The sequence below is a fragment of the Plecotus auritus genome (genome assembly GCF_963455305.1).
Source record: "Plecotus auritus genome assembly, chromosome: 6".
NCBI lineage: Eukaryota > Metazoa > Chordata > Mammalia > Chiroptera > Vespertilionidae > Plecotus > Plecotus auritus.
In genome coordinates, this window is record NC_137773.1 from 132,140,497 (window position 1) to 132,164,106 (window position 23,610).

Consider the following 23,610-nt stretch of genomic DNA (forward strand, 5'->3'; position numbering starts at 1 on the left):
AGTTTCTGAGAAGCAAATTTCATCTTATGTCTAAAAAATGTCTCTCAATTTCTCTTCACAGTGGATTACTTGCCGAACAATATCCCAAACTTCTGTTTGACCTGATGCCTATCATATGGATAAAACCAAGTAAATATACTTCTAACAAAACTTCTTAGAGTTTTAGGGAGGATAATGATAGATATTTTTAACTGCTCTCCCAAATAAGTCTTTGCTCAAGCATATTAGAATTTTGTCCAATTACAATAAATAGTTCCTCCGTTTGTGTGTTGCATTTGTATTATTTTAGGAATATCATCCTGCCTCTTTTTTTGCTCTTATCCCATGGGATGTAACATTTTCTTTGCCCCTCCCCCACACTTCTACTTTTCAGAGTCTAGAGCTTCCCATCAATACTTTGATTCTCAAGTGCCTTTCTTTGCACACCTCTCAGAGACACAAATAGGCTTGACACAGTCTCCAGCTAACAGCTAGAGTTTTCTGGCTATAAAAAACTCTTAGGCCTAGGAGCTGTCAGGTGCCCCAAGGGGTAGACACTGCAAGCCACATGCGTGCAGCCAAGTTTTGTCCCTTTGGAAAAGCAACTTGCTCCTTCCCTCCTTTGCTATCATCATTTTTCCACAAGTCTAAACAAATGAGATTCATTCTTTTGTTTTCTATTTCTCCTGTATTTTTTATTTTCAAATAACTATTAATGAAAACATTTATAAATCACCCATAATCACTACCCAGACCATCAAATATTTTCATTATTAATGCAGTTCTAGTTTAACTCTGAGAAATGTGAACTTCCTTTTCTGAGTAGCTAAGTATTGCTGTTTGTCTTAGTAATAACCTGCTGAAAACAAATAGTAACTTCAACTTCTAATTTATGGGTTTCTTGTATTAGAGCTCTAAGCAACTGTTTCTCTTTTAGCATCTCCCCCATTACCTATGCTGTATTTTATTCCTTCCTCCCTACCTTCGCTTTCTCTTACTCCTTCTCTCCCAAGTCCTCTTGAGTGTTTTCTTGCCTGTAAGTGAACCAGACCTTAAAATCACTTCCTGTCCTCCAGACCTAGAATCAGGAACCTTATGAAATCACTTCCTTATTTCACAACTATAACTACTATAAAAACTTTAAAAAGCAACATCAACTTTCAAATGTTCAAATATAATAACCATAATCTTAGATTTGGCACTTGCCATTTTATTACAAGATAGTTGTCCTTTTAGTACCATTGGGTCTTTTTCTCTTTATGAAATGAATATATTTCTTTTTTTTTTCTTCAAGCTAAAAAGGCTCAGATTGAGAAGTCGAATGCCTATGTTTGTCCCCTCTACAAGACAAGTGAACGTAAAGGAACTCTTTCCACGACAGGACATTCTACTAACTTTGTCATTGCAATGTTATTAAAAACAGACCAACCCATTCAACACTGGATCAAGCGTGGGGTTGCTTTGCTTTGTCAGTTGGATGACTAAATTGGACAAATTTAACAAAATATCTGAAGTAAAAAAAATACCATGTCTTCACATACTTCAAAATATATATGTAATAAAACCAAATATCTTGGTATCATTCTTAAATGGTCTTTGTGAAAGGTCTTTGCATAGCTCTCCTCCCTGATATATCACTCGTGATTGGAATACAGCCTTCTAAATGGACTCTTTTTTTTTTCATTCATTCAACCTTTGTTGATTCTTTTTTAATTACTGTTGTCCGTGGAGCTTACATTCTAGGCCAGGGGTGGGGAGGGAAGTGGGAGAGTGTGGTTATGCTAAGAATAAAACAACCACAGACAATTAACCAAGTATGACAAATGCTAGGCAGATAATCCAAAATCAGTGGTATAATCAACAGTTAGCTTCAAGGTGTGGTGTGTGTGTGTGTGTGTGTGTGTGTGTGTGTGTGTGTGTGTGTGTGTGTGTTTGTGTTTATTTTTAGATTGACTGGTTAAGCAAAGCCCCACTGAAGAGGTATCCTTTAAGCTCAGATTAAATCTCAAAAGAAAAGAGCTTTTATGTGTGTGTGTCATAATGGTTCTTTCTTTTTTTTTTTTTTTAATCATCATTTATCCCCCCTGTAGCCTCCTCCCTCCCTCTACCGCCCACATGGTTGCTGCATAGATGGACTTGCGATCATAGTCAGACACCTAGGGAAGGAAAACATAAAAGAAATGTTTCTTTGAAGCATATAACAATTTTTGAAGCTTCTATTTTGTTCCTTTTTTTAGTTAGATATGTATGTGGAAAAGAGATTTGAGAATAACTGGATAAAATTGAACTAATATCAGAAAACATTCCTTTTCAAAGGTGTCAAGTCATTCCTCAGCTTCAGCAATAGTTTACTTTTTGCTCACCTACACAGACATTTAAAATACATAGGTAGATAGTAAATAAGGAAAATATTACAACAATTATAAAATTAAGCCTCTTATGTCATACTTTTATTTTTTTAATATATTTTTATTGATTTTAGAGAAGGGAGAGGGAGAGAGAGATAGAAACATCAGTGATGGGAGAGAATCATTGATTGGCTGCCTCCTACATGCCCTCTACTAGGGATCGAGCCTGCAACCCGGGCATGTGCCCTTTACCAGAATCGAACACAGCACCCTTATGTCTGCAGGCCAAGACTCTATGCAGAGCCCAAACTTGTTAGAGCTGTCATACTTTTAAACATTAGTTTCATTTCTCACAATATCCCTGAGGCCAGGAAAGGAAACTCAAAGCAGTGAAGTGGACGCACAAAGGCAGTGATATCCTGCACACCTGAGTGGTTTGTGCTTCTCGGCATTAGCTTCATAGCTCATTTTAGATGCCACGTGGACTCATTATTTTTAATAGTTAATATTGTTCTTATTTAGTGTTCATTCAGAATATTAATGTACATTAACAATTTAAAACATTTCAATGAGAACAAGATTTTATTATCCTGTTGGAGTTAATTCCTTCCTTAGAATTCCCGGAATATTCTGGCTGCTGCTCTGTAACCCAAAGAAAATGTAGGTGCAGCTACCAAGTGAATCAGGACCATTACAACAATCACTTTTGATAATTTGGTTAGAGCAAAATGTTTGGCTTCTCTTTAAGTAGAAAGTTGATTCTGTTTTGCAGTGGCTGTGTACATGAGTCTTAAGAGAATGAATTCACTTCATGTGGACATCCCCCTGCAAAATAAGCATTTGTTCCAAGAATGGAATTACAATGTTTAATCCTTTAAGCTTGATGAATATAGCAGTGAAGAAAAGAGATCATATTTCCAAACAGAGCTAAACCACGAGTGAAAAAACAAGGGGAATGTGCCAGACTGTCTTATGATCAAGTATTTATAGTAAAGCTATTAATGGAATAGTCATTACAGCGGAGTGGAGATCCTAAATATAAATGAAAATTCTGATGTGCTAATCTTTAACAGTGAAAACTCCAGTGCTGTCCTAAAGGTGATAACAGAAGGTAAAAAGTCTTTGGTATGTGATCAAACTTACTCTATGCTAAAACTGAAATGTTCTTTTAAAACAATTGCGATATTGCCTACTAAAATATATTGGTTTGTACTACTACTATTCCTATTATTTGTTGTATTATTTATTCCTATAACATGTTCATGTTTAATATTTACTAACTAAATAACATATTTTTTCAGCATAACTTTCACTGAATGTAGAAAAGATGTTCTTTTGAGTGAGTGTTATAATCACTGAAAAAAACTCATAAGTCTAAAATAGATGAAGATAAGCATTTGCAAAGTTACAATGGTACTGACATATGAAAGGTCGTTTTCCTGAATAAGCTTTAAGTAAATGGTTACTCATGAAAACTTCTAATTTATATTGAATCTGGGTGGTTCAGAAAATAAGTCTATGAAAACATTTTAAATGAATATCTTGTTTTTTAGATTTTGCATTTTATTCATTTATCAATCCTATCAGTTTTGTAGTTTTCTGAATTTCATGTATAATTTTAAGCAGTTGATAATCTGTTTTCCCAACTAGAAAAATATTTTTAATTCATTCTGACTTTAAATTAAATCTGTAGGTGTTTCATATGGATAATTACACCAGTGATGAAGACTTAGACAAGGACTTTGATACCCAACTCATCATTCAACAGAGTTTACAGGATATTCGCAAGCCAGGGACTGCACAGCAGGCACCTGGGAATGAGAGGTAATGGTATCTCATTACCAATGTAGCATAAGTACTCAGGAGTTGACACTAGTGTTTTGACAAAAACAGGAGAAAGGGTCAGAATTCAAGGAGCTGCACATATACTTAAAATATCTATGAGAGTTGATGCCTAACAAAACAGAAAAAAATTTGGACATAATTTAGAATTTAATTAGGCAGTAAAGAAAACAGTTGAGCCTGGCTGGTTTGGCCCAGTGGATAGAGTGTCAGCCTGTGGACTGAAAGGTCCCAGGTTCAATTCCGGTCAGGGGCATGTACCTAGGTTGCAGGCACATCCCCAGTGGGAGGCATGCAGGAGGCAGCTGATGGATGTTTCTCTCTCATCGATGTTTCTGGCTCTCTATCCCTCTCCCTTCCTCTCTGTAAAAAGTCAATAAAATATATTTTTTTAAAAAAGAAAAGAAAACAGTTGAAGGAGGTTAGCAGCAAATCAAGGTAAGGAGATGCAGACTGATAATCAGAAAGAAGAAACACATGAGAATATGAAAGGCTAGAGAACTCTTGTGCATCTTGTCTTTTGGGGGCTAAGGAAACACATAAATCTAACCAAGACACATAGAAAATTATCTTCAACCTTTAATCTCAAATCAAAAGGAGGAATTATGTAAACTTAAATCCAGAAGAAGAGACTAACTGGTTCTGAAGGGTGTGGATTTAGAGATCTGTTATGACACCACTAGAAAAGAACCTCAATAGTATAAGAAAATCTCCCTGGAAATGGGCTGTCTGCAGCTGAGCCTACCTAGTCAAATGCTCTCTGGCTGATCAGCAACCTCAACCCCCTGAGTAGTTACTATTGTTTTTCAAGGGTGATAAACCCTGTTTGCTTGTGATGGTGACTCCTATGTACCTGATGGAGTGAAAACTGGATAAATGTGTTTTAACCCCAAGAGATTTTATAATTAAACTAGAGGCCTGGTGCACGAAATTCGTGCATGGGGGGGGGGGGTGGTCCCTCAGCCCAGCCTGAACCCTCTCCAATCAGGGACCCTTCAGGGGATGTCCAACTGCCGGTTTAGGCCCACAGGGATCGGCCCTAAACCGGCAGTCAGAAATCCCTCTCACAATCTGTGACTGCTGGCTCCTAACCACTCACCTGCCTGCCTGATTGCCCCCTAACTGCCCCCCTCCTGCACCCTTTCCGGCCTTCCTGGCTGCTCCCCAACTGCCCCCCTGCCAGCCTGGTCGCCCCCTAACTGTCCAAAAGGAAGACGGACATCTGGAAGATGTCCGGTCACCTGGTCTAATTAGCATATTACCCTTTTATTAGCATAGATAGAGGGATGTTGAAGTACATCAAAACTATAGTATTTTTTTAAAAGTAACACACTCATCCTGGCCAGTGTGGCTCAGTTGGTTGGGCATCATCCCATGCACGAGGAGGTTGCCAGTTCGATTCCTGTGTCAAGGACACATGCCTGGGTTTTGGGCTCAATCCCCAATAGGGGGTATGCAGGAGGCAAACAATGTCTCTCATTGATGTTTCTACCTCTCTCTATCCCTCTCCCTTCCTCTCTCTAAAATGAATAAAAAACATATTTACGCCCTTGCTGGTTTGGCTCACTGGATAGAATGTCAGCCTGTGGACTGAAGGGTCATGGGTTCGATTCCAGTCAAGGGCACATGGCTGCAGGCTCAATTCCCAGTTGGGGGCATGCAGGAGGCAACCAATCAATGATTCTTTCTCATCATTGATATTTCTATCTCTCCCTCTCCCTCTCTCTCTAAAAATAAAAATCAATAAAAATATTTTTAAAAACATTTAAAAATCAACAAACTATTAAATCCTATCTAATAAAAGAGTAATATGCATATTGACCATCACTTCAACACACAAGCTGGATGCCCCTATGTGGTCAAAGATCCTGCCCCCATGTGGACACAAGATGGCCACCACAAGATGGCCAGCAGGGGAGGGCAGTTGGGAGGGACCAGGCCTGCAAGGGAGGGCAGTTGGGGGCGATCAAGCCTGCTGGGGAGGGCAGTTAGGGGTGACCTGGCAGCAGAGGAGGGAAGTTGGGGGTAACTAGGTCTGCAGGGAAGGGCAGTTGGGGGGGACCAGGCCTGCAGGGGAGAGCAGTTGGGGGGGACCCAGGCCTGCAGGGGAGGGCAGTTAGGGGTGACCAGGCCTGCAGGGGAAGGTAGTTAGGGGCAAACAGGCTGGCAGGGGAGCAGTTAGGCATCAATCAGGCTGGCAGGGGAGTGCTTAGGGGGTGATCAGGCTGGAAGGCAGAAGCAGTTAGGGCAGCTGTGGGCAAACTACGGCCCTCGGGCCGGATCCAGCCCGTTCGGCTGTTCTATTGGCCCGCAGAGCTGAAAGAGCGGAGGGTTCTCTTGCTCTTCCCTCCGCTCCTTTACTTTGAATTTATATTAGTTCACACAAACACTCCATCCATGCTTTTGTTCCGGCCCTCCGGTCCAGTTTAAGAACCCATTGTGGCCCTCGAGTCAAAAAGTTTGCCCACCCCTAGGTTAGGGGCAATCAGGAAGGCAAGCCGGTGAGCAATTGGGAGTTAGCAGTCCTGGATTGTGAGAGGGATGTCCAAGTGCCCGTTTAGTGGGATTGGGCCTAAACAGGCAGTCGGACATCCCTCGAGGGGTCCCAGATTGGAGAGGGTGCAGGCTGGGCTGAGGGACACCCCCCCCCCATGCACCAATTTCATGCACCAGGCCTCTAGTAAATAAATAAAAATTAAAAAGTAACACATCATGGGGCCATACTGTTTTAAGCATTTCATAAATATTAACTCATTTAAATCCTAATTGTCATTACCTCTTGATGTGGTAGGTAATATTATCCCTACTTAGAGATAAGGGGACTAAGACTTACCCAAGGTCACAGAGCTAGTAAGTAAAAAGCCAGGCATCCTACACTTTTGTGTTAAGTTTAGGAATAATCATTAAATAAAGTTTTGTAAAGAAATTGGGTTCGTTAATTATCTGTTATATTAATATTGTTATTAAAAAAATTTAAGTTCATTGAGTAATTGACTTTGAAATAATGATTTTAAGTTGAAAGGTATGAGATTTTGATTAAGAGTAATAAAAAGTTTTAGAGAAATTATAGTTGAGTATAGTTATAAATTTCATTTATTAAACTTGAATATGATACTTAGGAAGGCTTGATGATTTGGTCAGGCACTTGAAGGAATTAGGAAACTAGAATACACTTGAGATAGGCAAAATAATGCCCCCACCAAAAAAAAAGCCCTCATACTAATCCCGAGAACCTGTAAATATGTAACCTTACATGGCAATAGAGCAGCAATTTTCAACTGATGTACCGAAAGAATTTTATTTTATTTAAATATATTTTTATTGACTTCAGAGAGGATGGGAGGCAGAGAGAGAGAGAGAAATATCAGTGATGGGATCATTGATTGGCTGCCTTCTGCACACTCATTATTGGGGATCAAGCTTGCAAACCAGCCATATGCCCTGCCCAGGAATTGAACCAGGACCTCCTGGTTCACAGGTCAGCGCTCAACTACTGAGCCATGCCAGCCAGGCTGCAAGAATTTTAAAAACATGCAATACTTGACTATTTAGTCAGGAGCACTCACCTTTTTCCCCTTCCAGTATCAAATAAAAAAAATGACAACAGCCAACACAATAATAGCTATCTGGTGTGAATGCCTGTCTTGAACCAGACATACAGGATGTTCCCCCAAAAATGTATACACACTTTAACAGCTGATATCTCAATTTTAAAAATGTATTTTAATAAATACTGCCTTTATAGTTATTCAAAATGTGTGTATGCATTTTTGGGGCACACCCTATATATAAGTCATATAATACAATTGCACTTTTTGGTCGCGTCACAGAATAATGTTGCATCTGATTGGTTAATTCTTGGTACCAGAAATCCTTATATACAAGCATAGGCACCTAATTTTTTAAAAAGTCACTTTGGAGCAAAAAGGGTAGGTAATTACTACTACTATTATTAATTATTGTTTTGTAAATCAATCGAAATTATGCCTATTTTCTGTCAGATTGGCAAAAAGTATATTTTTTGGTATGCCACAGAATTTTAGTAATTAGTTTATGAGTGCCATGAGATGAAAAGGTTAAAAGTCACTGCAATAGAGAATGAAGGCTGCAGGTGGAGTTAAGCTGCTAATTGATTGACTGGACTATCCAGGTGGGCTCAATGTAATCACAAGGATCCTGAGAAATGGAAGAGGAAGCAGAGGAGAGGCACCCTGAGAGATGGCAGGGTAGACAGTGTGACCCCACAAGGTGCCTTTGAAGATGGAAGGAAGGTGTCCATGATCCAAGGAACGAGAGAGACCTGCAGAAATTGGAGAAGACAAAGAAACAGATTCTCCCCTGGATCCTCCAGAAGTAACACAATCCCACTAACACCTCGGTTTTAGCCTAGTGAGACCCATTCCATACCTCTGAACTGCAGAACTATAATAAACGTTGTTATCTGAAGCCAGTTAAGTGAGTGGCAATTTCTTACAGCAGCCATAAAACACAAATACAATACTAAATCTCTAAGTACAGTTTTAAATGCTTTCGAGAATTTAATTGACCAAATTGTAAGTAGGACAGATTGTCTAAGGAAATTTATTCTCTTCAAGTTGGATTCATTGAGTAATCAAAGAAAATGGGGAGGTAGCAATCTCTATTTTCTAGGTTTAAAAATAATGTATTCATAAGTAACCTTTGAAACTTTATTTTTAAACTAGAGGCCCAGTGCATGAAATTCGTGCATGGGTATGGTCCCTAGGCTTGGCCTGTGATTAGGGCCATCTTCCCTGGCTGCTGGCAGCCGCTACCACCCCCTCCCCCCCAGTTCCCCATTCGCCATTGAGGGATCAGTGCCTGCCTGCCAGGGGGAGGGACCGAGAGGTAGTCAGTGTGCCTCATAGCGACTGGTCGAGCAGTTGTTCTGGTTGTTCTGCCGACCCATCGATTTGCATATTACACTTTTTTTTTTTAAATATATTTTATTGATTTTTTACAGAGAGGAAGGAAGAGGGATAGATAGTCAGAAACATCGATGAGAGAGAAACATCGATCAGTTGCCTCTTGCACACCTCCTACTGGGGATGTGCCCGCAACCAAGTTACATGCCCTTGACCGGAATCGAACCTGGGACCTTTCAGTCCGCAGGCTGACGCTCTATCCACTGAGCCAAACCGGTTTTGGCTGCATATTACTCTTTTATATATATAGATATTTTAATAAAAATGATAGTTTAGAAACTGCCAATAGTGTTTTCTTAGCCCAAATTCTGATCATGATTATTGTTTAAAACTTACACCAGGGTCAATTACTATATTTTTACATAATAATTTTGGCTAGAATCATTGACATTATAGAGTAGCCATTACCTTTTATCATGGGATGACATTTCAGTCCTAGCAGGTTTGATTCCGTTCAGAAAGCATGATTAAGGGCTTGCTGTGATCCAGGCTCTGGCACAGTCTTTGCCATAACAAGGGAGGACACGTGGGAGAGGAGTTTCCCCAAACGCACATGTTGAGGGTCCCACTACATTTTGGAAGTATTTCTATTAAGCCTCAGTCATTACCTCCCCTACGAGTTTATCCCTGGTTAACTACTATTGCCTTTACTTTTTCCTTTTGTTTTATGTCAGATATCTTCGTGTTTTCCTAAGTTTTGGGAATTACATGTTTTTCTTTCCTACGCAGCTTCCACTCCTTTTTGAGCCCTGACTGTAAGAAGATAGTGGAAACAATAGAGACAGTTAAGTACTCTTCCTATTCTATCCCCTTCAGCTTGTGGTAGAGGTGACGATGACAACTGGCAGGATTTCCCTCTACATTCTGGAAGCTTAGAAGCAGTTTCTCCCAAATGCTGCACAACATGGGGTCCTCAGCTGACTGTCAAGAGTCTGGTGTGGTCTTTCCTAGGAGAAAATACTTCAGAACAATTTAGCAAAGAGTCCAGGCTTCTTGGTGGGCAGGGCTGTTTTTCTGATGTAACAAGGTGATGGGTATTCACAGGGCGTGGTGGATGGAATGAGAGGGGAAGGGCCATGCTGCTTTTTGTCCTGTGCCGTTTAAATCTGTCTTTCATAAAAGATGGTGATGGAATCACGTTGTCTCATATACTAACCCTGATGGTAGAATTCTGGAGCAGCATAGGCTGCCCTGTATGTGTGCCAAATGTGAATCTGCTCTGATTTAACTTGTTAACAGGTGAGGAAGATGCATTGTCCCACTTGACCAAGTACAGTTCTGCTTTTGATGAAGCAGATGAGATAGGCCGGCTTCCTCTGCATAAGGCTGCAGTGCAATTAAATACGAACATTTTGGAAATAACCCTGAAAGGTAAACTCCCTTTATAATGCCTCTGATACTTTCGAGAAGTAAATGTCACATTTATTTTTATATCTTAACCTATGTGGTCTAACGGATTTATTTCAGCTTCAAAACCCAGCGTGCGGGAGCAAACCACCCACAATGGTGAAACACCACTTTTTTTGGCTGTCAGCAATTGCCTCTTAGAAAATGCCAGTTTTCTGCTTCTCAATGGCTGTAATCCAAATGCCAAGAATTTTGAAGGCAATTCTCCACTTCTTACAGGTAAAGTAACATCTTGTTTCTGGAGAAGAGTCTGTGGCTCTGAGTCTCCTGCATGCCAACAGCTGTCAAAGGCAGCTTTTTGTACATAGCTGCAGCCTGTCACTTCATCCCAGCAGATCAGACATAGGTACCTGGAGCTATCCACAGACTGGCCTGTGAGGTGGCCTAATGCAAAATCTCTGCCAAGTTAGGCACTGATCATTTTGCATGGTGCCTTAATTGAGCCAGTTAATTCTGGTGCAAGAAAGCAGAGCAGGAAGAAGCAGCCAGATAAAGATGGCAGATTGAATACAAATGCCTAATTTTGCTCCCTCCTGAGTATTCACTAAAATTATAGTTAAGTAATTGTTTTATGGGGATAAGATACAAAAGAATGGGAAGAACATGAGAGGAGACAACAAAACGTAATTTTTTTAAAACTAGAGAATGATTTGATCCAGTGATCCCACTTCTAGGAATATACCCCAAGAAACTAGAAACACCAATCAGAAAGGATATATGCACCCCTATGTTCATAGCAGCACAATGTACAATAGCTAATATTTGGAAACAGCCTAAGTGCCCATCAGCAGATAAGTGGACTAAAAAACTGTGGTACATCTACACAATGGAATTCTATGCTGCTATAAAAAGGAAGGAACTCCTACCATTTGCAACAGCTTGGATGGCACTGGAGAGCATTATTCTAAGTGAAATAAGTCAGTCAGAGAGATAAATATCACATGATCTCACTCATTTGTGGAATATAATGAACAACATAAACTGATGAACAAAAACAGATCCAGAGACAGAGAAGCATCAAGCAGATGCTCAAACCCCAGAGGGAAGGTAGGGGAGGGTGGGAGTAAGGGGGAGAGATCAACCAAAGGACTTGTATGCATGCATATAAGCATAAACAATGGACGCAGACACCAAGGGGGTGAGGGCATGAACGGGAGTGGGGTGGGGGGGTGGCAATGGGGGAATAGGGACACATATGTAATACCTTAATCAATAAAGAAAAAAATATATTTAAAAAAAAACAACAACTAGAGAATGAAATGACAAGAAAACCACATCCTAAATTGGGGGGAAGACAAAAAAACACAATTCTATCAAATGACCTGAAAATTATTGACAATAGTTACCTATAGAGCATAGGGAAGAACAGGCAGCTAAAATAGGAAGATTGGCTCAGTGGATAGAGGATCAGCTTGCGGACTGAAGGGTCCCGGGTTTGATTCTGGTCAAGGGCACTTACCTCAGTTGCAAGCTCGATCCCTGGTCCTGGTTGGGGTTTGTGCAGGAGGCAGTCAATCAATGTGTCTCTATCAGCTCTCTGTCCCTCCCCCTCCCTTCCCCTATCTCTAAAAATCAATGGAAAAAAATATCCTCTAGTGAGGATTAACAAAACAAAATAAATAAATAAAGGAATCTTATTTTTAAAAAATAAAATAGAAGGATTGGTTTAAAACTATTAAGAAACAAGTAGTCTGATCTCTAGATCACTTCTCCCAATCCACCCTGCTGGGACAGATCCCTTATCCCCAACCCCAGCAAAATTCTGTAGGTTTATTCTCTGGATAGTTTAAACAGAGCTGTTCTGCACTGGGGAATATTAGGCAATGGTGGGAGTACTGAATTAAAAATACTAGAGGAATTAAGCAAATATGGCTGAGACCTCCCAGCCCTCATCCTGACCAGGATTCCATAAACTGGCAGCCAGAACTTTACCCCCCAAAAGGAGGCTTCTCTGGAGAATTTGATCTACAAAAAGAAAGAAAGAAAAATAGTGAAATTGGGGGTTCTCCAACAAATGGCCTAGGCCAGTGGTCGGCAAACTCATTAGTCAACAGAGCCAAATATCAACAGTACAACGATTGAAATTTCTTTTGAGAGCCGAAAACCGACTTCTGCGCATAGGCCACGAAGTTTCAATTGCACTGTACGTGCCCGCCCACACGTGGTATTTTGTGGAAGAGCCACACTCAAGGAGCCAAAGAGCCGCATGTGGCTCGCGAGCCGCGGTTTGCCGACCACTGGCCTAGGCATATCAACCTATAGTTAAGACCACACAGTCAACAAGTCCCACCCAATGTTTAAAATTTCCAATCAGCTCTTTAGTCCCCAACTCTTAATCATGAGCAGAGAGCCAAGGACTATCTGAGGAAAGTCTTCAAGAAAAAAATATAGCCTGGCCAGCATGGCTCAGTGGTTGAGCATCCACCTATGAACCAGGAGATCAAGATTCGATTCCAGGTCAAGCAAGGCACATGCCTGAGTTGTGGGCTCAATCCCCAGTGTGGGGCATGCAAGGCAGCAGCCTGTCAATGATTCTCTCTCATCATTGATGTTTCTATCTCTCTCCCCCTCTCCCTTCCTCTCTGAAATCAATAAAAATATATTTTAAAAAAGAAAAAGAAACAAATATAAGCAACTTCATGGGAATAGATTATTTAGGGATAATAAAACATAGGAGAAAATTATAATTATTTTCCTCAGCTACCAAAAAAATTAAGGTACAAAACAAAACAAAAAGAACAACTCTTGGAAATTAAAAATATGATAGCAGAAATTAAAACTCAAAACAAATGCTGGGAGATGGAATTTAGGAAAGCTCCCAGATAAAAAGATATGAAATAGAAAATAGGAAAGAAGAAGAAATAAGAAAACTAGAAGGACAAATAATAGGAATAATAGGAATGCAAGAAGGAGACCAGACCAGGTGGCAGCAGTACATCATCAATGAAATAAGTCAAGAAGATGATTTCCAAAACAAAGTACACGTGTTCCAGAATGAAAGGGCACACTAAGTGCCGGCTCAGTGAATTAGAAAGGACCCAGCACCCTTGGCACTCTGTATTTCAGTCTTGGAGCAGTTAGAGCCCTTTCTGTGGCACATTATTATGAGCAGAATTCATACTGATTCAGCATCTGGCACTCGCAAGAGTCCTCAGTCCATGCAAATAATTAGCAAATGGGTATGGAGATGAATAAATTAAGGTGTTTTAGAATCTTGAAGGGTTAAAGATTAACAGCATAAATGCAGAAAAGCCAGTTAGAGAATTTTAATTAACAAAATGTAACCTTAAAAATAATTGCCTAAATATTGCTGCTTTTGTTTTTCTACTTTTAAAATAGCTATAAGCACTTCTAGGACTATACTGAGTACTGACATTCCGATTCTCTTGAAACTTAAAAATTATAAATGAAAGTTTTATGTCTGTTTTTCAGCCACATAAGCCACCAATAAGACAATGAATAATTGGTCATGTCTTACAGAAAAACAAATAGCCTATTGATATAAAACACTATTAATATTATTTGATATATACCTCATTTTATAATCTGTTTCCAAACACAAAATGCTGGCACATGTGGGTAATAGGAAGAGCTCCTCAAGAAGCCTGAGGGGCACTCTGGCCTTAATTTCCTGTTGAACACATGCCTACCTCCCTTCTCATTCCCCAGCTGTTCTACACAACTCCTACGACATGGCGTCCTTGCTGATCAGCCACGGGGCGGATGTCAATCTGCAGTGCGCCAACGAGAGGACAGCTCTCCACGAAGCAGCCAGACTGGGCAGACGGGACCTGGTGAAACTAATGCTGGTTTCTGGGGCTCACCCTGACCCACAGAGCTCCTACGGATTCACTCCTCTCGCACTTGCTGCCCAAAGTGGGCACACTGAAATCATGGAAATATTACTGCAGAAAGGCAAGATTTTCTCTTTTCAATTGATCAATTAATTAGTTAATTAATTTTTAATCCCCACTAAGAAGGGGAAGGGAGGGAGAAGAGGAGGGGGAGAGAATAACATCAATGTGAGAGAGACACATTGATTAGTTGCCTCTCGCATGTGCCCCGATGGGGGCTGGGGATGGAACCCACCTCATTTCAAATCACATTACTTTACTACCCTGCATTGCTTGAGTGGCAACATGGCATCAAAGAAATGGGCCCTGGCCTGGCCCACCTGGTCTAGCCAAACCGACTAGAGCAAAGCAAGATTTTTCTATACCGTCAGCACACTACCATAGGCAAACCAGTAAGCGTTCTCCTCCTCATGGAAAGCTTCAAAATAATAATAGTTAACATTTTACTTAAGCCTAATATAAATACTTGGAAGAAGTATGTGTTAAAATTAGCTACTGAAAATCCTAAAATAGCAGCATTGGATCCTTTACACAAAAAAGAGTAACTTTTTCTATAGATCATTAATTAAAATATAAAGAAAGAGGAGTGCCAACAGATGTTAAATCATTAACCCTTCAAAGAAACCAGTATTGGTTGACATAAGTGAGGTGTGAGTGAGCATTCCCCTTAAATGACCCCCTTACAAAGTTATTTGCAGAGTGACATAGCTAGTGAATGGCAGAATCAAGATTTGAACCCACATCTGACTCATTCCAAATTGAGTTACTTTACTAACCTGCATTGCTTGAGTAGCAACATGGTATCAGAGAAATGGGCCCTGGCCTGGCCCACCTGCACATGAATCCTGACTACCCTGCTTACCAGCTGTACATCTCTGGGGAAGTCACTTTGCTTCAATGTGCCTCTGCTTCTTTATCTTTAAAATGAAGATATTAGCATCTACTTTTTAGGGTGTTGTGAACTTTAGAAATTGTTGTGCATATAAAGGAACCAGTACATAATGAAGACTCATTACATGGAAGTTTATTAGACACTAGAGGCCCAGTGCATGAAATTCATACACGGGAGGGGGGGGGCATGGTGTCCCTCAGCCCAGCTTGCACCCTCTCCAATCTGGGACATCCCTCTCACAATCCAGGACTGCCAGATCCCAACTGCTCACCTGCCTGCCTTCCTGATTGCCCCTAACTGCTTCTGCCTGCCAGCCTGATCACCCCCTAACCACTCCCCTGCCAGCCTGATTGATGCCTAACTGCTCCCCTACCAGCCTGTTTGCCCCTAACTGCCCTCCTCTGCAGGCCTAGTCACCCCTAAATGCCCTCCCCTGCAGGCCTGGTCCCCCCCCAACTGTCCTTCCCTGCAGGCCTGGTTGCCCCCAACTTCCCTCCTCTGCCGGCCTGGTCACCCCTAACTGCCCTCCCCTGCAGGCTTGATTGCCCCCAACTGCCCTCCCTTGCAGGCCTGGTCCCTCCCAACTGCCCTCCTCTGCTGGCCTGATCGCCCACAACTGCCCTCCCTTGCAGACCTGGTCCCTCCCAACTGCCCTTCCCTGCTGGCCATCTTATGGTGGCCAACTTGTGTCCACATGGGGGCAGCCATCTTTCACTACATGGGGGCAGCCATCTTGTGTGTTGGAGTGATGGTCAGTTTGCATATTACTCTTTTATTAGATAGGGTAGAGGCCTGGTGCACAGGTGGGGGGCAGCTGATTTGCCCTGAAGGGTGTCCCGGATCAGGGTGGGGGTTGCCTTGGGGTATGGGGTGGCCTGGGCAAGGGGCCTGTGGTGGTTTGCAGGCTGGCCACACCCCCCGGCGACCCAAGCGGAGGCCCTGGTATCTGGGATTTATTTATCTTCTATAATTGAAACTTTGTAGCCTTGAGTGGAGACCAAGGCAGGCCAGGGCTGTGGGAGCTTGGCTTCCTCCATCGCCCGGGCAACTCAAGCCTCCTGCTCTCTCCAGCTCTGTGGCTGCTGCCATTTTTGTTAGGATTCATTTATCTTCTGTAATTGAAATTTTGTATCCTTAAGTGGAAGCCTGGGCCAGCCAGGGTGTGCGGAAAGCTTGGCCTTCTCCATTGCCAGGGAAACCCAAGCCTCCTGCAGCTCCGTGGCTGCAGCCATCTTGGTTGGGGTTAATTTGCATACTCGCTCCTGATTGGCTGGTGGGCGTGACTTGTAGGTATAGCAGAGTGGTGGTTAATTTGCATACTACTCTTTTATTAGATAGGATTTCTTCTTGCATTCTAGGAACAGGATCCTTGGGCAAGCACTATATTCTAATGACCATGGAGTCTGTCCTAAATTAAAGTCACTGCATCTTTTTTTGTTGTTGTTACTCCCCACCCAAAGATATTCTTTCCATTTATTATTTTTTAATATATTTTTATTGATTTCAGAGAGGAAGGGAGAGGGAAAGAGAGATAGAAACATCAATGATGAAAGAGAATCATTGATCGGCTGCCTCCTGCAGGCCCCCCACTGGGGATCGTGCCTGCAACCTGGACATGTCCCCTGACTGGGAATTGAACTGGTGACCTTTTGGTTCCTGGGTCGACTCTCAGCCTCTGAGCTACACCCGCTGGGCTCCATTGATTATTTTAGAGAGAATGGAAGAGAGGAGGAGAGACAGAGAGAAACACCCATGTGAAAGAGACATAATAATTGGTTGCCTCCCACAGGTGTCCCGACTGGGGCTGGGATCAAGCCTACAACCCTTCGGTCCCAGGGCTGACGCACTAACCACTGAGGAAAATCAGCTAGGGCAAAGTCACTGCATCTTTTTATGGGAGCTGTGAATGTACCCAGAATGCTCTCTCCTTTTGTCCATTCCAATGCTACTCTTTCTTTAAAGCCCATTTTACTAAGAGGTCTTCCACAGCTGACCCTAAACTCCTTTCTCCTTTTTTCACCCCTGGTTCCTTTCACAACCCCAGCCCTGAGATCTTCTGGAGGGCATTTTGCCTGTACCTACACGGGCACACCTTGTTTTATTGCACTTCACTATATTGTGCTTCATCAACGTTGTGTTTTTTACAAATTTAAGACAAGACTTTCCACCAGCAAAACGATTACAATTAGCTTTATTTCAATACTCGCTATAATATGGTGGTCTGGGACCAAACCCACAATATATCTGAGATATGCCTGCACTCTTTTATCACCCCACCACTCACATGACATTTCCCATACAGGGAGCTACAATTTGTCCTTTTCACTATCAGCAGTCCGAAACTTCAACTAAAAACAATTATAATGTCTCTTACTATGAACAGCTCCCTAAGAACAAGTTAAAACAGAAAAAGGACCCTTTCCACCATAGCATCTATAGATGGCAGAGTTCAACAAAAGTGTTAGTACATCCTATGTACGTGTGCTTTGAGTTAGGTGGGCTTTTGTAAACTGGTCTGGAAATAAAACAACCTTTTATGCAATTATTTTTCCTGGAATTACCAAGTTAAAAAAAAAAAAAAACCTTCTAAAATTACTCTGCAAGCCAACCTATTTATAGAGATTACACAATTTCCCCCCTCCCCAACTAGATTATAAACTGCCTGCGCAGGAGGTACATTTATTTCATTGATTCTTAGTGCTTTGCTAAAGTGGCTGTTCAATAACTGCTTTTTGGTAGTGGTGATATGTTTTTAAGAATGCTTAATCAATACAGTGGAAAAGACTTTTAGCATAACAAGACTCTTTCTCCTCTTAGGAGCTAATGCTCGTGGCCAGGCCTCAGATTCTTCTTCCATCTTACTTGAAGCCGCTCGTGGAGGAAATGCAGACTCCGTGACTCTCTTGCTAGAGTATGGAGCTGATGCCAATGTCCCTAAGAATTCAGGCCACCTACCCATTCATGTGGCAGCCGACAGAGGCCACTTGTTGTAAGTTCAATTACATTATTGAAAATAATAGAAATAATAGCTACTTTTTTGGAGCAGCTTCTGGGAACTTTATATTCTTCATCTCTGATCCTGCAACTCCAATATCCCTTTTATTAATTTTTATTTATTTTTTCCCTTTTATATTTTTTTTATTGTTTAAAGTATTACATATATTAGTACATGTATCTCCATTTCCCCCCCCCCATTGACCTTCCCCCAGCCTCCCCTAGCCCCTGTCACATGCCCTCATCCTACCCTCCCCAGTGTCTTGTGTCCAATGGTGTGCTTATATGCATACATACAAGTCCTTTGGTTGATCTATTTCCCCCCCTCCCCTTTTATTAATTTTTAATTGATTTTGAGAGTGGGGGTGGGAGAGAGGAAGAGAGGAAAAAGCATTGATTTCTTATTCCACTTATTTATACATTCATTGGTTGATTATTGTATGTGCCCTTATTGGGGATCGAACCCACAACCTTAGTGTATTGGGATGATGCTCTAACCAGATGAGCTACTTGGCCAGGGCTCCAGTACCCCTTTTAAAGATAAACTCTTGACCTAGAAAGTGGTAAAGTAAGTCACATTCTGTAGCCACTGAAGAGACACAAAACTATTTTATTATCAGGTCTTTAGGCAATATGAGGAGCCTCAAGTCTCATTGCCTGGGCTAATTCTGAGTTTGTAATCTAGACAGTAGTTTCATTTAGCTTTACTTGGTATCTGAGCTTTTGGAATCAGGAACTACTAATACCATCCAGTGCTAGTATAAAACGCTGCATCTTTTTTTTTTTTTAATGCTGCATCTTTTTTAGGGAGATGAAAAGAGAGAAATGTGGATTTGTTAATTCTTGAATGTGCCCTGACTAGGGATTGAACCCGCAATTTTAGCGTATCAGGATGATGCTCTAACCAACTGAGCTACCCAGCTGCATCTTTAAAAATATTTTTTTCTTTTTTATGCACTTTGGATTTTTTTTCAGAGCTCTGAAGATTTTGATTCCAGTTACGAATTTTGTTGCAATTAAGCGGAGTGGCATCAGTCCAGTTCATTGTGCAGCAGCAGGAGCACACCCTGAATGCCTTGAACTTCTCATCCAGGCTGGATTTGATGTAAATTTCATGCTAGATCAGAGAATTCGCAAACACTATGATGACCATAGGAAGTCAGCTTTGTATTTTGCTGTATCAAATGGTGACCTCTCTTCAGTTAAGCTGCTTCTGCGTGCCGGAGCCCTGCCTAACCAAGACCCAGTTAACTGCCTCCAGGTAGCCCTAAGGATGGGCAACTATGAGCTGATAAGTCTGCTGCTACGGCATGGGGCCAATGTAAATTACTTCTGCAGAGTCAACCCGTTACACTTCCCATCAGCACTGCAATACACCCTGAAAGATGAAGTCATGCTCAGGATGCTGTTGAATTATGGGTATGACACAGAACGATGCTTTGATTGTCCTCATGGAGACAAAGTTCATCGTATCTATGCTTTTGAGGGGTGGACATCTACAGTTATCAAAGATACTCTGGTGAGTCCACAGTATTGGCTGTATCACCTTATGTTGTCATTATCAGTGGCCCTGACATAGCACTAGGGAAGACTCCATTCATCCTCTCCAGAGTGCATTGTTGGATTTTAAATGGGAAAAACACAATAGTAGAAAGATGTAAAAGATACAGAAACAGAACAAAAAAAACACAGTAATTTAACTCAACGTAGGGAGTTTCACAAATGAAGCAACATCTGAGCAATGTTTCGAGAATGAAGGTGGTCTCGTATACATGATGCTTTTTCTTTGAGTAAGTTATCTAGCTAAAATGCTTCTGGGTTCCCAATACCTGCACCCCTAGGTTTTTGGCTCTTTTAGCACTAACAATTTATTAAGTGGCTTTCTTTAGTCACCTTTTTGATGAAAAAAAGAATCACAATAACTGATCATGCCCTCCTTGAGGCATTTTTCTCTTGGTTTTCATCACACTAGACTTCCCCTTCCTCCAACTTGGGCTCTTCCCACTTTTACACAGCTGCCACCCTTCAGGTCTCATTTCAAACATTACTTCTTCAAATAGGCCCTTGTCTAAGTTTCCTTCCCTAATCACTCTCTTATAACACTGTTTATTTCTTTGATAGCACTTATCATTTCTGAATTTTTTAAAATTTTACTGATTATGTCTCCTCCACAAATACATGAATGTAAGCTCTTGTTCACCACTTTCCTCAACTTACAGATCTGTGCTTAGCACACAGTAGATGCACTCTAGACACTTGAATTCATAGTAACATTTGAAAATAAGTGAGTGAAGAAAGTACTTTGAATCAGTTCTGAAAAGTAAAAGACAAAATATTGTATGGTTTATTATTTTTTAGGCTATGATTAGTTTAGGATTTGGTATTTAGGCATATATCTCGTATTATTTTCTGACTTTTCACATAGTGTTACTTGACTTCTTACATGGACATCTGTAAGACCATGTGAATTAAAGATAGAAACTATCAGATCCCTCAAGTAACAGGGTGGGAATAGGTTATAAATTATAGAAAACCCAAAATTAACAGTGGCTCTAATAAGATGGCTCATTCCTCTCTCAAATAAATAAAGGCCAGGAAGTAAACAGCCTTCTAATTGGACAGCTCCACAAATTCACAAGAGAAACCTGCATTCACATTCCAGCCACCAGGAAGGCAGGCAGAGGAAGCAGCACACACCTTGCTCTTCTTTAAGGGCATCCTGGGGGTTGCTCACACTTCCATTTACATCTCATTGGCTAAAACCCAGGTGGCCACATCTCAGCACAAATGAAAGACAACCTTTATTCGTGGCCAAGCAGAGGGGATAATAGATACTAGATAATAGTCTCTTTCACACCTCCGTTACATCTCACGTAGCTCTGAAGACATAGCAGTAAATATTTTTCCAAATAGTAAGCTAAGAAATAGATTTTCTTGCTCAGCACCCTGGCTTATAAATGAGAAGCTTGAGACCTTGCATTCTGAGTTTACTGCTCTTTTGATTACTATGCTGAACAATAAATACTTAAGTTTTCATAGTTCTGATTTTCTTTCTCAGTTCTGTGAAGTAATAACTTTGTCATGGCTGCAACATCTCTCTGGAAAGGTTGTTCGAGTAATGCTTGATTATGTTGATCAAGTTCGGATATGTTCTAAGTTGAAAGCTGTGCTCCAGAAACAGGGGCTCTGGTCAGAAATCCATAATATTTTGAGTGAGTATCATTTGAGAAGATTATAAAAAATACTAATTGAATTTTTACTTGTTTATAAAACATTTTTCTCTTCATTAAAAACTTGACCTAACGAAACCAAGAAAAATACTATTCCTATCTTTAAAATGGTAGTTTGTGGAAGACGCTGACTGACGCCTTGCCACGCTAGCACTCAGCAGCTGTGCGTCGCAGCAGGTTGCCTAGGACCAAACCAGGGAGGATCGGACCTGCATTGCCACCATGTGCCCACCATCCAGATATCATTGCTGACATGTACACATAAGGAACTGTTTGACATTGAAACGGGGACTCAGAACTGTTGGACATTGAAATTGGGACTCAAACATTGTTATGTTTATTTCTAGTCTGCAGAGGCAAGATTTTTTAAAGGAAAGAAATGGGGGAAAAAATAGATACAGAGGCAAAGAAGCTTTGAACAGACTGTCAAACTACAGCAGGAAGGCAGGAGAGGTTGGGGGGGGGGGGGGGCCTGTAAGAGATCAACCGAAGGACTTGTACGCATGCATATAAGCATAACCAATGGATACAAGACACTGGGGCGGCGGGGCAGGGGGGCAGGTAAAGGCATGTACTGGGGGGTAGGGGAGGCCGGGGGAGGTCAATGGGGGAAAAAAAAGGAGACATATGTACTACTATTGTAATACTTCAAACAATAAAAAAAAAAAAAGAAAAAAAGAAAAAAAATAGTTAGTTTGTAAATATATTTAATTTGCACTATTATATTGGTAGGTATTATTTTTATCCTAATCCTATATAACAGTGTAGAAAGAGGAATTAAAAGGTATGAAATGGCCATAAAAACATAGATGAGAAAAGCAAAGATATCAAATGACCTTTTCAAACCAAATTCTGTCACAGTAGAACCAAGTCAAATTAGAATTTCATTTAATTTCCTCCTGAGTAGTGGTCTTCAGTTTTTAGCCTGACCATGAGGGGCAGGACTGGGTAGAGGTGGCAGATTTAAGAACTTCAGATCTCACAGGCCAGACCCACAACAGTTGCTGGTCCTTGGACTCTAACTTGACATGGTTCTAAAATCATTCTCTATAAGGGTTGAGTGAGAATAAAAAGCTGTTTCCCTATTAAATTCCCATTTTGTCACAGTAAATGAAAATTTTGATGGCTTGAGCATAATAAAATACATTTGCTAACTAAACCCTAGTCATTTAAAAAAAAAATCAATTCTTTTTCCTTTTGGATAATCTCTCTCTCTCATTTTAGCAAACCCTCGTTCCCTAAAACATTTGTGCCGCCTAAAGATCCGGAAGTGTATGGGACGTCTGCATTTGCGCTGCCCTGTCTTCATGTCATTTCTTCCATTACCCAATCGTCTAAAAGCTTATGTCCTTTACAAAGAATATGACCTTTATGAACAAGGATTTTTCACAGGAACCTGGTAATCAAACTGTTCTGGTTGGAAAGGTATAGTTCTTTAGCTGTATTCCTTAAAATTTGACTTGTTATACGATTCCTATTTCTCACTTTACCTAGCAACTAAAACCTTCAGTCTACATTCTTTAAAGTTGCTCTGAACATAGCCTTTCAATATATCAATGGCTAGCATTCTGAAAAGCAGTTTAAAAAGATCAAACAGTAAAATTTCAATTAACTGAAATACATCAATTCTAAATATTGATCTAATATTGTGTATGAATACATATTTCTACATGCTCAATAGATGCTACCTCTGACAATGCAAGATGATTAACAGCAATCCTTTTTATAGAGAAGTACATATACTACAAAATGTGATTGCAAGGCCAGTTTAGTATCTGTTTACTTGCAGAGTCTAGTATTGAGGTGAGGTGGGTTAATTAAAATAGAATCAATTGTAATTTCATTGTTAATGGGAAATAATGCATCCCTTTCCAAAAAACCCTGGTTAAGGATTACCATTTATTGGTTAATGTGATCACTGGAATAGAAATTAGTGTTTTCAAACGGATGATGGCTTATCATTTCTATATTGAGCCTATTAGACAAGTACTGGACATAAGGAGGGGCTCACTGATGTAGAAGTAGTTACAAGATCTTAGTTTAAATTTTTATTTCTATATTGTCTATGCTATATGTTAAGTACAGGTTTCTATGTGTGGAAAGTGAGAAAGGAAACAGAAG

General features: G+C 40.7%; 3 protein-coding genes across 3 annotated transcripts in view; all 3 read left to right on the forward strand.

Moving 5' to 3' along the window:
- Nucleotides 1-1,464, forward strand: part of DNAH12 (dynein axonemal heavy chain 12) — a gene marked incomplete at both ends in the record, with an annotated part of 228,478 nt that extends 227,014 nt beyond the window's left edge. Inside the window, 2 exon segments of the mRNA XM_080674339.1 lie at nucleotides 62-129; nucleotides 1,274-1,464. Coding sequence (XP_080530465.1) covers nucleotides 62-129; nucleotides 1,274-1,464 — 259 coding nt within the window.
- The window catches only part of DNASE1L3 (deoxyribonuclease 1L3), a 969,732-nt gene that overhangs the window by 793,791 nt on the left and 152,331 nt on the right, over nucleotides 1-23,610 (forward strand). The window lies entirely within an intron of this gene.
- Nucleotides 4,030-23,125, forward strand: ASB14 (ankyrin repeat and SOCS box containing 14; the record flags this gene model as incomplete). Its single annotated transcript, XM_080671796.1, has 9 exons — nucleotides 4,030-4,151; nucleotides 9,842-9,901; nucleotides 10,350-10,483; nucleotides 10,580-10,738; nucleotides 14,189-14,434; nucleotides 18,083-18,254; nucleotides 19,235-19,778; nucleotides 21,318-21,471; nucleotides 22,714-23,125. The coding sequence occupies 9 exons, from the start codon at nucleotides 4,030-4,032 to the stop codon at nucleotides 22,890-22,892; spliced, it is 1,770 nt and encodes a 589-aa protein (XP_080527922.1). The 3' UTR covers nucleotides 22,893-23,125.